The 14,204-nt window shown below is 41.7% G+C and overlaps 2 protein-coding genes across 2 annotated transcripts; both read right to left on the bottom strand.

Annotated features, from left to right (window-relative positions):
- Nucleotides 1–213: 213 nt before the first annotated feature.
- Nucleotides 214–3,040, bottom strand: dnajc9 (DnaJ (Hsp40) homolog, subfamily C, member 9). The gene is made up of 5 exons (XM_020643075.3): nucleotides 2,659–3,040; nucleotides 1,317–1,457; nucleotides 835–1,089; nucleotides 664–750; nucleotides 214–570 (listed from the first exon to the last, which is right to left on the bottom strand). Exons 1-5 carry the CDS (start codon nucleotides 2,830–2,832, stop codon nucleotides 460–462), a joined length of 768 nt encoding a protein of 255 aa, XP_020498731.1. The 5' UTR covers nucleotides 2,833–3,040; the 3' UTR covers nucleotides 214–459.
- Nucleotides 3,041–3,836: 796 nt separating this feature from the next.
- On the bottom strand, nucleotides 3,837–13,115 carry ndnfl (neuron-derived neurotrophic factor, like). The gene is made up of 4 exons (XM_020643039.3): nucleotides 12,618–13,115; nucleotides 9,719–9,961; nucleotides 8,205–8,329; nucleotides 3,837–5,925 (listed from the first exon to the last, which is right to left on the bottom strand). The coding sequence occupies exons 2-4, from the start codon at nucleotides 9,883–9,885 to the stop codon at nucleotides 4,511–4,513; spliced, it is 1,707 nt and encodes a 568-aa protein (XP_020498695.2). The 5' UTR covers nucleotides 9,886–9,961; nucleotides 12,618–13,115; the 3' UTR covers nucleotides 3,837–4,510.
- Between the last annotated feature and the right edge of the window lie 1,089 nt (nucleotides 13,116–14,204).

Below are 14,204 nucleotides of genomic sequence, written 5' to 3'. Positions count from 1 at the left end.
CTGTCAGTACAGAATAATGCATTTTGGGGATTTTTTTTCCCGTCTTTACCTAAGCAAAGATTAATGGGGTTGCTGTGTCAGGCAACATAAGGGTAGGTTTCCCTTCTTTAGTGGAGTTATTTATCAGACAGCCAGGTGACAAACGCTTGAAAAATCAAAGCTTTTCTTCAATGCATTCTTTTATAATAAACAATAAAAATCAATACACAAACAGTACATAAATATGAATTTATTTGTGTTTAACAAGACATCAACATGAATCACAGGAAATAAAAGATGCATTTACATTTCAAGGTTTTAGTGCCACATAAAAAGCTACTCAGACCCGATAAAGGCCTATTCTCTGAGAGGGTGAGCATGACTGAGCAGTAAGACAGCCTCAACATCTCAAAAGGCGTTCTTTGAAAAGATAAGGATGTCGTTTGGTCAACAATAACCAGATGCTGTTTCTTTATTTTTTCACTTTTTAGCTCTTTTCCCTTTTTGAGATTTCTCACCTTTTTTAGAGTATTTAGCTTCGAGATCAGACAGAAAACTGTTAAAATTCTTCTCTCTCGACTGCTGTCTTTGCTGGAAAAAAGCAGATGAAAAGAGTTGAGAGCGAAACAATCAAGGCAGTGTTAATGCTTTATGTGTGCGCAACATTGTGCTTGATTTTATTACCTTAAGCATCATCACAAGACTGTCATCTTCATCCCCGAGCCCCATCTCTTTTTGCATTTCTTCTGCTTCTTGTCGCTCTCTATCAGCCTGGAAAGTCAATTGCTATCATGTTACAGAATTCTTGAGGGTTAAAAAACAACACGGATACAACCAACACAACACATTTCTCACCCTCTTTCTACGAGCCTTCTTCTTCTTCTCCTTCTCCTGAGTAAACGCTGGGAACGCTGTGACTTCTTCATTCTGGATGGCGGCCTGGATGATGCCGCAGAGCCGGGGCTCGTCTTCCTGTGAGCAGCACAGAGCCGAGGCTGTGATGGCGTCCATGTCTCCCTGGTGCTGCACATATAGCTGGATTAAATCCTGCCGCTCCTCATCAGAGCCCTTATATTTCTTTTCAAACTCGAGGATGTCCTGCACCGTGATCTAGGAGAGGGATGGAATAAAAGGGCAGGTTTTCAAGTCCCGAGTAAAAATGTAGAATAAAAAGTATGCTCAGTTCATTCATGTTGCAGGCTTTTATTTGTTGTTGTTAAATACGATAACTCCACTTCTCCCATCATTGCATGCAAATCAAGGCAAGTTGTGTGACTCATTACTGTTCATGAGTCACAGGAATAACGAAAAGAGAAACACCTGATGTGCTCCTATACCTTAGGGAAGAGCAGTCTCCAGTAGTCTTCCCAGCATCGGTCTTGACTCAGAGCGTCGGACTCTTCATCCACCAGCCCCTGCTCGTCATACACGGCTCTTTGCTCCGCATCGCTCAGCACTGCGTATAGCTTTCCCAACACCTGAAAGAGAAAGAGAACAATTTTAGATTACATTTCTACACACATGTGAAGCTCTAACAACATAAAACAGTTAATGTGATAATGCTTTTGAACAATTTTAAAATGGGATATGATAATGCAGATCATTGCACTACGGTCATTTTATTCATCTAATTCTTACCTTTACAGCTACGGTCACTTTATTTATCTAATTCTTACCTTACAGTTATATTGTATATATTAGTTCTGTTGTTCCATTATTCACCATGCACCTTAATAATTTATCATTTAGTATTTGCCTACTTGCACATAGCTCTGTATATATATATTTATTTCTTTTACTGCATATAGTTCTGTTTACATCTGGTCACTACTGCACATAGTTATGGTTACATCTGTTTACATCTGTTAGTCCGATCACTGTCCACTTATATCTACTCTTTTATATTTTGTATTTTTAAGTTAAGTTTAAGCTTTAAGTTGTATTTAAATTGACACTTTCTATTTAGGTTAAAATGTTTTGTTTACCTGCACTGTTGTTAATTTACTGCTCTGTGTGCCTTTGAATTGCCCCCCGGGGACAAATAAAGTTTTTTGAATTGAATTGATGATCAATAACAAAAAAAAGACATTAAAATGTATCAAAGCATTTCAAAACTTTGAGATCTTCAGTCTCAAAAGTTTTTTTTTTCCAGTGTTAGCACCTTATGGGCAACTTTGCATTGAAAGAGCAGGTAGTTCTTTCAGTGCAAATCTAAAAATGATTATGATAATAACATTCTGCATAGGCCAGAAAACAGTAGTTTCTATTTGATATTTGATCTGCAGGCATTATTTTCATTGAGTTCTAAAAATAAATGTCAAATTTATGATGTTTTAAACAAGTGGCACGATTTTAATATGTGTCATTTCACTGCTCATATATATTTAATTTCAGGTTAAGGACTGTTGTTGGATACAACTTTAATATCAGAGCTGATTTAAAGCAGGAAGACGTCACAGTACTGCTACACAACAAGTCTATTCTTCACCTACACGTGTTTAGTAAAGCTCTTACTATCTACTAAATCAGTAAAGAAAGACTTTGCGTGACAAGGTGCTCTGAAGTGCTCTCGGGGTTTAAAGGTGAAAGCACAGGGAAAGTAAAGGTTTCCATATGCAGCTACTGAAGTTAGCTGTGTTAGCTTGCTACTAAAGCTAGCTTGTGTGTTTCACAGCTAACCTGAAACTTCTCTGTTGCCAGCGGGTCCTCCGGAGCTCGGTCCGGGTGGACTCTGAGCGACACTTTGTAGTAGCTCCTCCGGATGTCGGCCTCAGCTGCCTCTTTGTTGACGCCCAGCACCTCGTACAGGTTTTGGGTCTTGAAGAGCTCCTGGCATCGCTCGAGCAAACCCATCCTCCTGGCCTTTCTGGCTTGACGTTAAAACGACGTAAAGGACTGTAAAATGTGTGTTATCTCAAAGGTGCAGACCGCGTTTATAGCTAAGGTTTAACTTTAAGGTGATTTAAGTAAGCAGAAGTTGCATTCGTCGTATGTTTTCTGCTTTGTCTTTGCTGGTATTATCAATTTGGCGCGCTGGTCTGTCACAAACACACTTACGTACAGCGACGTGCTGACGTAAGAGGCTTAAACGCCCGCCCATTGGTCCCCTTGTCATTCTCGTCAGAGTGTAACCATATTTACAGTCATGATTGTAACGATACACTTTTTTTTTTAAATCTTTGAAAACACAATTTTACAACATAAAGATTTCTGTCATTGGGGAAAAACAATTTTTGAAACAGTTTTTTTTAATAGTTTTCTCTTGTGTATCTATGTGTATTAGCCTAAAGACTATTATTTTAGGTACATCATTGGTTAGCTATATCTAGGCCTATTTTACCATGCTAAGTAACACTCATAACTTTTAAAACTTATCATGTTCTAAAATAAATTAAAAAAACAACTGATTAGATTTCATGAACCTAATCCTATCTGCCGTTTGAATTGAATCTGTAGGTATTGAATGTCTGAGGTAGGCTAATATTTAGGCCTAATCCATGATTTGCAGCCTTAGGGTTTTATTCTACAAAATAATAATAATTTGTTTATTGACAGGCAAAAGACACATTCCTTTTTTTTTTTTTTTTTTTTTCCAGAAAGACACTAATTTGATAATTCAGGCTGTTGCAACAGTCTTTAAGGCACCATATAGGTTTTCCAAAAACATTTTGATCTTTTCATGTGCAACATTTAACCTACCAAAATGAATATGTGAAATCTCCCTTTAGATCAATTTCAAATCATTATGGCATAAGTTGCACAAGGATAGCTGCGGAAGCTATTCGAAAGCAAATTCGGTTGCAGGAAAATCAAATTCTAATTTCCAATTTACCTAAATATATGACTCACTCACAAACCCACAGATACCCCAGTATTTATTGGTGAGTTTGAAGCAGCACAAGAATACATCAAAGACAATGAGGCAAGTCACTAAGCATTTTTCACTGCTTCATGCGAAAGCAGAACACAAAGATACACACTGACTTTGAGCTAAGCTTCTGTAGATTTCACCCATCTGTGTTTATAAGCCTGTACAATATGCAGCACTGGAGATATACACTGCAACCCCCCCCCCCCCCCCGTCTCAGATGTTATCCAATTATTGCCCCATCTGTTTCTGTTGCATATTTTGGCACAGTCTCTGTTGTTGTTTTTGTGTGGACTCTCTGTCATCAAAAACCTTGTCTGTCCTTTGTACTCATACTCAGAATAAGCACTTGGACAACTGGCACATCATTACCATGATCAACAATGCAAAACAAAATGACAAAAGCACAAGAGTTGTATTTTAAATGTTATGAACTTTTGCTGGTGTGCAAATCCATCTCATATGCTTTCCATCCACTAGTACAAGTGGAGTTTGTCTCTCACCATTGCTCCTCCAGAGGAATATTTCCTTGTTATGGTAACAGTCTCCCCACAACAGTCAAACGGCTTCATTCTCATGGTCAATCTTTACAGCATGTCCATGGCCGACGCTTTTCCCCTTTTAAGTGGGACAGTCTAAAAACCTCCTGTAGGGGGCGGCAGCTCAGCACTCCTTTCTGGTCTTCACTATCTTGCTGGCGTACTTGATAGGGATCCCCCAGCGTCTCATTAGATAGACATCAAACACGTAGGCCATCCCTGGCTCCAGGCCCCCGATCACAGCTGTAGTGACGGCCCTCCGAGGATTCAGCTCCTGGAAATACTTGCAGAGAACTCTCTCGGTGTCAGAGCGGGACTCTGGCCCCAGACAGGGTGCAGTCATAGCCCCAGTCTCTGCTTCACTGTTTCCCAGCTTTCTACGGTACACGCAGTACAGGCTTCTTTCCTCTGTGCCCATCCAGGCCAGAGTGACAGTGTTGCAGCCCCGTAACCTGTTGAAGGATTTCATCTGCAGGGTGGAGGGCAGAGACGGGACCCCTCGGCGGTGGTAGGCTGATGAGGTCTGCATTTTAACCGAAGCCGTCAGACCTCCAGGTAGAGCTGCGTCTGTTGTCGTTCCCTCTCTTTCCAAGTGGATGAGATATGAAGGACTTCCCTGCAGCCAAATGTGCTCCAACTCTCCTCTCACAGCCTTTTGGGTTAATACCTGACCTTTACTTGAAACTGTGACCTTGACCTTGTCGCCTTTGCTGCAGCTCTGCAGAGTGAGGAGCCCACTCTGCTGTAAACCCCTCGGTCGGAAACTGAAGAACTGCTCAGAGCGGGAGCCTCGGTCTTGAAAAGTCACCCACCTCAGCTCCCCGTCTCTCAGGGTGGTGATCGTTGGCCGAGCCTCCTCATGCGTTCGAGCGAACGTCCCCTTGTAGGCTGCGCTGGTCCTGTTCAGCCTGTCGATCACAAAGACGTCAAAGTGATACTGTTTTTCAGGGAGGAGGTCGGAGACGGTGCAGACACTCTCTGTCCCCTGACACACACACTGGAGATCAGCAAACTCATCAGCGAGGGAGGGCGGCGTGCTCTGGGATTCCGAGTCCCACTGCTGCCACCACCACTCCTTCAAAATGGGCCACGCTGTCACCCTCCTCCTCCTCTCCTTCTTCACCTCCTGCTGATCCTTCTCTTTCCTCACGCTCTGCTGTGCCGCACAAAGGCTTGGGTAGTTTTGCTGAGAGTTGGCGAGGACACAGTATTTGTAATTTTTCTGTGTGGGTGGGAGGCTGGTGATGGAGTCACTGGGCGCCCAGCTGAGGGTGACGCTGGTCATGCCGACACCCAACGTGTGAACTCGAGGGTCAGCAGGGAGCAGAGGGTAGGCGCCTGAAGGTCCCATGCCTTCATGGAGGAACACTGTAGCTCTGCTGTTCTTCTGTTTGGAACGAAGCCGAAGGATGTAGACAGAAGTGTGTGGGTTGGAAGGACCCTTGTAGGTGTCCACCGTGGTGCCTGTGAAGCTGTGCAGTTTCTCTTCAGTCCCAGGACCTCGCCACCAAACCTCAGGCACACTCTTTTTAGTGCTCCCTGTGAAAAGCACAGAAAGTTGAGGTTATAAAAATAGCGTGTCAAAATTGTGCATTCTCTTTATTGACGTCTTTCGGATGATTGACCATCACTGCGAGCTGTTTGCACAGAGAAAGTACCTTTTGTTTTTGTCGCCATTGATTTTCTGTTGTCCCCACAAGTTTGTTGGGCAAATAGGCCCCAGACACTCTCATGGACAAGAAAAAGTTGCAATACTTTCAATAAATACCATGTTATTTTTACATTTTGAATAATGGGCAGAATATACAAACAAGACAGAACATATGCTTTTTAAAGTTATATTTGAATCATAAACAGGGCCAGCTGGCTCTCTCATCCCGCTAGTCTTTATACTATACTAATTATATACTAGGCTAATTGTCTTCTGGCTCCAGTTCCATATTTAGCATTCAGACATCAGAGTGGTATCTATTCTCATAGAGCTGGTCACAAGAGCAAAAAAATGACATTTGCCATATGTCAAAATATTCGTTTTGTACAGATTTTTTTAAATAATCAGTAACAGCAAGGGCTTAGTTTTTCAAGAGACAACTGTTACAATTTACCTTAACATTATTTAATAAGTACTGTAATTGAACGGGCAAAGACTTCAAGAAACTCGAACTTCATCAACATTTAAAAACAGCTCGTCATTGACCCCAGTAATGATTAAGCACAGTGTTACAGGAAGTCACAGAAACAATCAATGAATATAGATAAGTAAGTCATTGTAAATAAATACACTATGTCCTGGAATGTGTACGATATACATGTGTAATATTAATTATATTTGCTGATGCTGTACATTAGGGTTCTTGGAATACAAGTCAATTTTAAAGGTAACCAGAGCCTTAATAAGTGTTAGTGATGAATAATAATGAATAGTAATTACAGCCTTATAAACATGTTATTTTTGCTTAATAAGCATTCCTTAGCACTAACAGGAAACAAGGTAATATATTCTTGAACAACATATTCATAAACTCCTACTTAAGTACTTATTCTTTTCTTATAATCTAACAATAAACGTGTTAGTGTTGTATTATTAACACATTCATCATCTTTGTAACATATTATAATTATCCTATGAGGATTTATCATTTATTTATTAAAATACGTTACTTAATCAATCACTCAACACAAAGCACCTGAATGTCATTAAAAGAAATCTCAAGCACTTACTAAACAATTTCAACAGTGGCTTATGAGCATTCTCGTTCATTTCACATTGAGGTACACTCTTTTCACTTGAGTGATACCATTAGCAAACAAACACTAAAAAAACGGCCACCGCTCGTCTTCACGCTTCATCCCTCCTTGAGATGAAAAACGGCTCCACAAATGAGACCAAATGTAACAGAATCAAAGTGAATAATTCAGACTGGCGATGGGGACACATGAGCTCACAGTCTGAATGATTTATGTGTCATGTTATAACTTCATAATGTTATTTTACCAAGTAGAAAAGCTTGTTAAGTTAACCTGAAAGTGTACTCATGGAATACTTCAAGGCCTTTCTTCTCCTCCAGATAGCTGTGCTTACTTTGGTTTACTTTCAGTTTCAGCACTTTCTCCTGCTCTATTTTGTTATCCCAATTTGTGTTTGCAATTTGTTAGTTGTGCAGGCACAGGTATTGCAGATTTATTTTTTGCTCTATATTGAGTGTTAAAACCAAGAGTTGCAAGCCCTTTGCAGGTTAAATTTGATGACATTTTAAAATCCAAATCTGAATCCTTTTATTACATTTTTATCTATGTGACAATCAGATCTGATCAGAATTTCTGTTCCGGTCCTTGTCAGGGGACAGGGGGAGGCATTAAGGTAAACAAACAGCATTTTCTGAGCTCTCAAATTAAACTTGTGTTACAATGTTCTGATTGGAGGATGAAGGATAAGAAATAAAATCTGTTATTTACAAAAGCAATTGGAAAAAAAAAGAAGTTGGAACACTATGATATGACTGGCTGATGGTAATAAATGTATCAGTCTATAAATGTGCTGTATGACCTTAAAGGACAAACATGCAGACAATGGAAACACTTTATATCTGGTATTTTTAAAGAACTATTTCTTAGGTTTAATTTCATTATATAGCAGAAAGTAAACTCTTATTGAACACAAAGTTAAATAAGATTAAAGTCTTTTTCCCTCAACTTAATCCTTATCCATCCCTATTGATAATATCTAATTGATCGTCTTGGCTCAGCCAGATAAAGTAATTATCTTCATGGTTAAGTGTGCATTTGAAGGTTCATGTGTGGTTTCACTGCTCACTCACACTGAAGGCTCTTGAGGGGTTTGTCCTTCAGCGTGCGAGCTGCCAGGCTCCACTCGATGGGGAGGTCACATGGGCTGACGGTCACCGACATCCCCGGAGTTTTCTTCTTCAGCGTGAAGTAGAGCCTGTGAGCAGAAACACCATCAGATAACCGTGAGAAGTTTTTTGATTAATCGCAGGGTTAGTCAAACAAGAAGATAACAGGGCTGCCTGAAAATATATCTTCTGATGCAAACTGTGCAACATCCTTTCATATGGTTCATGATTCTCTGATTATTTTCTGTCCCAAAGCTTGACAATGTCTAGGTTGCCGCTGTTTTACACATCTGTCTCTGCATTTACCTGCAGCACATTCATGCTGATTGGATAGCAGATCAGGAGAGGTGACCTGCATGGCATCGCAGGATAAGGCTGCATTGACCGATTCAGATTGATATCTTCCCGTTTGCTGTAACTATCTGGTTTCGTGCTTGGAATAGAAACTATTATGTCCCCTGTTGTGTTTTTGAAGCGCATGGTTGATCGCAGACTTGCAGATTCAGTGGCAGATAAAGGACATTAAGCATTCATGCCGTCATGATCTGGTCTTGTTTGAACTTATTATTCACTGTCGGTGAGTCAACTTTAAACTGTTAGGATCCGCACACAGACTTATATGGATGACGTGCGTGTCGTTTAAAACCTGATAAAACTCCCTCTTCACAGCTAGTTACCTCTCACGAAAATGTACTAACTGCATTGTTATTTATTAATCAATGTTTGTTTACCCTTCTTACAAACATCATTATTCATGATTCTGTGCAGATGGCGGTTGTTTCCAAACAGATGTGCGACACTGTCATTCTCAAGGGCGCTTCGCAGCTTAGTTAACAGAGTGATTCATTTCTGATCAGGTGTTTTCTCTGCCTTTATTTGCCGTGCGGTTCTGCATGACCGCGCCGGTGGACAGACTGCAGCACACAGGGACATGCATCTCACAACATTTTTCAGCTCCTACTTTCAGAAAGCGAGCTCTGGCACTGATGTGTCAGGTTCTGGCCAAATGGGCTCCACTTCCTCTTGATTGCTCTACAGTGGTGCTGGAAGCCGACCCTGTCCACAAAGGTGGATGGTGCATGGCTGGTGGCTTGTTATTGAAAGGGAAGTAACAAGGGCAAATCAAGTTGTTTCAAGAGTATTCTGCAGGGATGATCAGCTTGGTTTCACACTGCCATTAGAAACATGCGCAATCATCTTCTTGTTGACACTGATTTTTCAACTGTGAAATCAGGATTTACTTGCAAAGATACCGGTATTACAAAGATGAGCATGTATTCTTTAAGCGACCTTTTTTGAAGAATGTATACTGAAATAAATTCAGTGGATTCAGTGATTGTTAAGTCCAGAATTATTAGAGCGGATTATGAATTGGTAACTCAAAAATGATCAACAGATTGATCCTCATGAAAATGATCATTTCATCCGGCCCTAATGGCAATCGACAACTTGCTCCCTCATCCCATGTGTGTCCTTACCTGCGGGTCCGTCCCTTGGGCAGAGTAATCGCTGTGATCTTTCCTTCTGGTAACCATGTGGTTGGACGAAGCGGTACCTCGTTCTCGGGGGCCAGGGCCGAGTGCGTCTGGGGCCAAAACAGCACCAGAGCTGCACTGAGACACCAGGACAGTGATGTGAGCGCCATCTCTGGTCCTTTCTCCCTGTGTCTGTTTCTGTTTCGACTTTCCCTCGGTCACCACGTCTTGGATCTCTCTCAAACTCTGATGGTGGAAAAGGTCAGGAAGATCAATCAGAAGTTCAGAACCCATGAAAACAAAGACGGACTCAAACACACTTAGTTACATTTTTCCTGTAGTCTACCATTCAGACAGACGCTAAAGAGCTGTAGAGGCTGATGATTCATTGATATGAAGAATCATCCGATCTTATTCAGACAGAATTATTCATGCAGGAGGGGAAGAAATTGCCATGCTATATTACTCTGCAGTGTGTGTGTGTGTGTGTGCGTGTGCGTGTGTGTGTGTGTGTAGCACACTCGCTGTAAGAAATCACCCATCGCACTACTTTTCAAAGTGTGAAGCGGGCTGCTAATATCACTCTGAAGTCGTCGCCTTTACGTCTACTTTTCTATTTTTAGTCTGAGGAGTTCAAATAAGTCTATTGCCACTATATCTTTCATCATGGGTTTTATGGCGGCCATTTTATCAGGAAAAGAGTGACGCCACGCTGTTGCGGAGGAAGTGCACAAACAACACCTGGAGATGCTTGGATGCAGTCAAAACCAATCAGCATGCATTACTTGCGAGAGGAACTTGTATCAGATTCTCCTCTTCAGTCTTTTATTTGACTTCCCTCTTTAGCCTTTTCTTCTTCCTGTTTGCGTTTAAGGTGTGTATTATGTGTATGATTATGTGTGGTAGTGGTAGTAGACAGGATGATTACAGGTTTCACTGTTCTTCCTTCTCCCCAGAGAAAGCACATTTGTTCAAAGTCACTCAGTCTTCACACATGCACACACACACACTCCCCGCCTTCCTCTAACAAGGTGTATTATGTCAGCACTGTGCCCTATAGATCAGATGACAATCACAGTGCAACCATGAAGGCGGCTACAGACGGCACATCTGAGTCTTTCGGGGCCCCGGGACGCTCCCAGATCCGAATTCACAAACCCCGTCGCACAGCTACAAAGTCGCCTGCTCATTATCCTTGCAAAGAACGGGGGGAGTGAACAACCCATAAAGCTTTAACGGAGAGACATGCAGCAGGGGGAGAGAGGCAGATTGAAATAGGAGGGGAGGAAGGGGGAGGAAGAGGAAGGGAGGGGAAGTGGAGAGGAGGAGGAAGAAGAAGAAGAAGAAGAAGAAGAAGAAGAGGATGTTGGATTCTGGAGTAATTAGAGGCAAGAGATGATGGAGGGAGAGAAAGAGAGAGGAAAAAGAGGAAAAAGTGCAAGTGGAAAATCACAGAGGATGGAAAAATTTGTAGAGGCACAAGGTTGAAATAAATTTGTTTCGGTGTTATAGCCTGACACATGACGCTGATTGGTATTTACTTTAGCCCCCATGCCGAATGGGTTCTAATGTGACACATATTACCAGACAGCAGCACACAACCTCACAGCCCTTTTCTCACAGTCACACGCCCCCTCATTCAATCTTGATAAAGATGAAGACACACACACACGCACACACGCACACACACACACACAAAAGAAGAAGCTTGGCGGGCTTGCTTCTTCAAACCGGGCCCTGCTGATAAAATATGCATACGGCTCCTCAGCAAATTACGGCCGATTGAATTTTCATAAGGCAAAAAAAAAAAAAAAAAGCTTGGGTCTTACAGAGCAAGAGAGCCTGGTGAACCTAACTACCGGCCTCTATAAATAAATACACACTCCTCTTTAAACACATGACTTTGATGGTTGCGTTCAGTCTCCGCTCAGCTCCCTGTCTTTTTTTCTTCTTCTGGATGAGTTTCCTCTTTCTGTTATGTTTATCCCAGACTGTCAGCTGACTGCGTTTATTCTGGATACTGTTTGGGGTTTTAATTAAAGACACTTCAACCTCGCTCTGTTTTTTTTTCTCGCTCTCTCTCTCTCTCTCTATGCATCTCTTTGCCTTCTTTTTCCTGTGCACTTTTCTTTCCATTTGGCCCTCTTATTTGGAAGTTAAAGCCGGCTCAGTTTCAGAGGGACAGGTTGAGTGCTGTGTGCTCTCTGTCCGCACATTGTATCTGCTATCTGCCCTCTCTTTCTGGCAGGACCATCTGCCTTCTGCTATCTGTGGGCAGAGACAGATTAAATGGCATGGGGTGGTCCCTACAGGATCCACTGTCTCCCCCCCCCCCCCCCCCCGAAACTACCCCAAAAAGTGGCCTCTGGTTCAAGGTGGGGGTTGAAGAGATGATGGTGGGGCTAACATGCAATGACCATGGAAGTTGATAGGATTTTCCGGCTGATTTTCTACCTCGCTGCGTGTACATTTGAATATATTAAGCAGTCTCCTGTCTTTTCTACACACACTTTATGTCTTTTTTTCTCCCCTGTTATCGCTGTCCCACTCCACCATAATACTTGTGTTTTAAAATGGCAAGAAAATTATTAGAAGTCAGGGAGTAAAGACAGACAGAGTGAGCAAGAAAACACACAGAAAACACAGGAGCACAGCCCTCAAACTTGCCAAAATGTGATGCAGTTAAGATAAAATGCAATCCTGAACAAATAAAAAGTGTCCTGCATTTATCTCAGCCTTTTTTAAACAACCTCTAGAGACCATGCAAACACACATGGACACAGACAAGTGATCCAAAGAAACAAGTTGCTGACTTCCTGCTGAAACACGAGACTCGGACTCACACAAACTCACGCACATGCTCTGCAAGGACAACAACATGCATGCATGCATCACCCCTTACCTTCTCTTCATGCACGCTCTACCACTCCTGCACAGGGAGTGAGGGATGGGATCAAGTGAGAGAGGGAGCGAGGATGGAGGAGGAGGAGGGGGAGGAGGAGGGGAGGAGGAGCGACAGCAGGTTGTTGTCGGGTGCTCCTCTGACTCCGTCTCCCGTGGGGTGCTGCTCACTCTCTGATACTTCAGGAGGTGTTTCTTTGAGGGCTCAGGTGTCCCTTCAGGGCTGTCCCAGCACCTCTGTGCTCTTCCTTCCCCCGAGGCGCTCTCCTCACTCTTCCTCTTTCTAAGTCCTTCACACGTGGAGGCTCGTCCTGCTAAAGACTGTGTGAATGTCATCCGGTCCCCTTCTTTTTCTCTTCTTGCCTTTCCCCTCTCCTTCTGTTCTTTTCTCTTGTTACCACTGTTTACCTCCTCCTCCTCCGGTAGTGAACGGAGCTCACTTGCAATTCAAATGGGCTCATGTGTGTATATGTGTGTGTGTTTGTGTATCTGTATGTGCAATCTGAGAGTGAGGGAGCGAGTGGGTGAGTGTGAGGGGGCTGGTTGGTAAGGTCGCTGAATGGGGTGGTGATGAGAAGAGAGAGAAAGAGAGAAAGGGGGGAAACGGGAGCTGATGTAAAAGTTAAATACATTAACCATTGTGTGGCTGCTCTGATAACATCTGTATTAGCAGCGAGCGGCAGACAGCATGTTGGAGGTTACACTGTCTTTGTGCCCTTATCGCCTGTTCAATCAGGTGCTCAGTCTGCCTCTAAATGAACGTGTTTAAATGGAAGAGCAGCCCCTCAGACACATAATGGATTTATGCAAATATTTAGTGTGCTTTCTGGCTTTTAACAAATTACAAACTGTACCGTGTTATATAAAAAGGGAAAAAATTTGACTTTTTCATTTTAATAGAGCTCTTCAGTTTCTTTGGCAGCTGAACATTTAATTCTTCCTTTCTATTTTTTTATTACATTCATAGAATTTACACATTTATTTTTTTACTAAAATTTACAAAAAAATTAACAAAATTGTTATATCTTGATTGATAATATCTCGATTTCAAAAGTGATTTAAAAAAATTTATCATGTGGCTCAGAGCTGTAATAGACCTATACTTTAAGATACAGGCTTTTACTTAGAGTTTCAAAATGTAACATGTACTAATTAAATGATGACAACACATCTTAATGAGATTTCTGTTTATTACGCGGTGTTTACAGGATTTAAATTCAGAATTAACTAATGTGAGGTTTATTCATAGTTGTTTTCTCTGTTAAGTTCTTTACGTTTTGGCTGGTTGGCTCATAAAATGTGAACTTTGCAGGTCCATGTCTGCTTTTGCTTGCTGTTTGGTTTGTTATCATATTCCTGCATGTTAAGAAATATGACTCTTGAATAGAACACACATCTATTGTTTTTACAATCACATCCAAGTTAAAAAAGGAAAACTGAGTTAAAGATAACTGATTTTTATGTAAAATGTAGCAATTATCTTTATGTTTTATGGTCTCATTTAGCACCTTTTCTGCCCTTTCTTAAAGGGTTTAATTGGTTTTCTTTTCTGGCAAAAGATTTAGTAGTCAGAGAAAAAAAAAGACTG

Source organism: Labrus bergylta, chromosome 10 (genome assembly GCF_963930695.1).
Source record: "Labrus bergylta chromosome 10, fLabBer1.1, whole genome shotgun sequence".
NCBI lineage: Eukaryota > Metazoa > Chordata > Actinopteri > Labriformes > Labridae > Labrus > Labrus bergylta.
This window is presented reverse-complemented; position numbering and strand designations above follow the sequence as displayed.

Bases quoted from the DNA above. Each gene is read 5' to 3' on its own strand.
- dnajc9 (XM_020643075.3), bottom strand. From the start codon at position 2,832: ATGGGTTTGCTCGAGCGATGCCAGGAGCTCTTCAAGACCCAAAACCTG. The intron at 1,458-2,658 runs GTTAGCTGTGAA...TTTCTCTTTCAG, and splicing joins TGGCAACAGAGAAGTTTCAG to GTGTTGGGAAAGCTATACGC. The intron at 1,090-1,316 runs GTATAGGAGCAC...TCCCTCTCCTAG, and splicing joins GGAGACTGCTCTTCCCTAAG to ATCACGGTGCAGGACATCCT.
- ndnfl (XM_020643039.3), bottom strand. From the start codon at position 9,885: ATGGCGCTCACATCACTGTCCTGGTGTCTCAGTGCAGCTCTGGTGCTG. The intron at 8,330-9,718 runs GTAAGGACACAC...TTCTGCTCACAG, and splicing joins CCCAAGGGACGGACCCGCAG to GCTCTACTTCACGCTGAAGA. The intron at 5,926-8,204 runs GTGAGTGAGCAG...TGCTTTTCACAG, and splicing joins ACCCCTCAAGAGCCTTCAGT to GGAGCACTAAAAAGAGTGTG.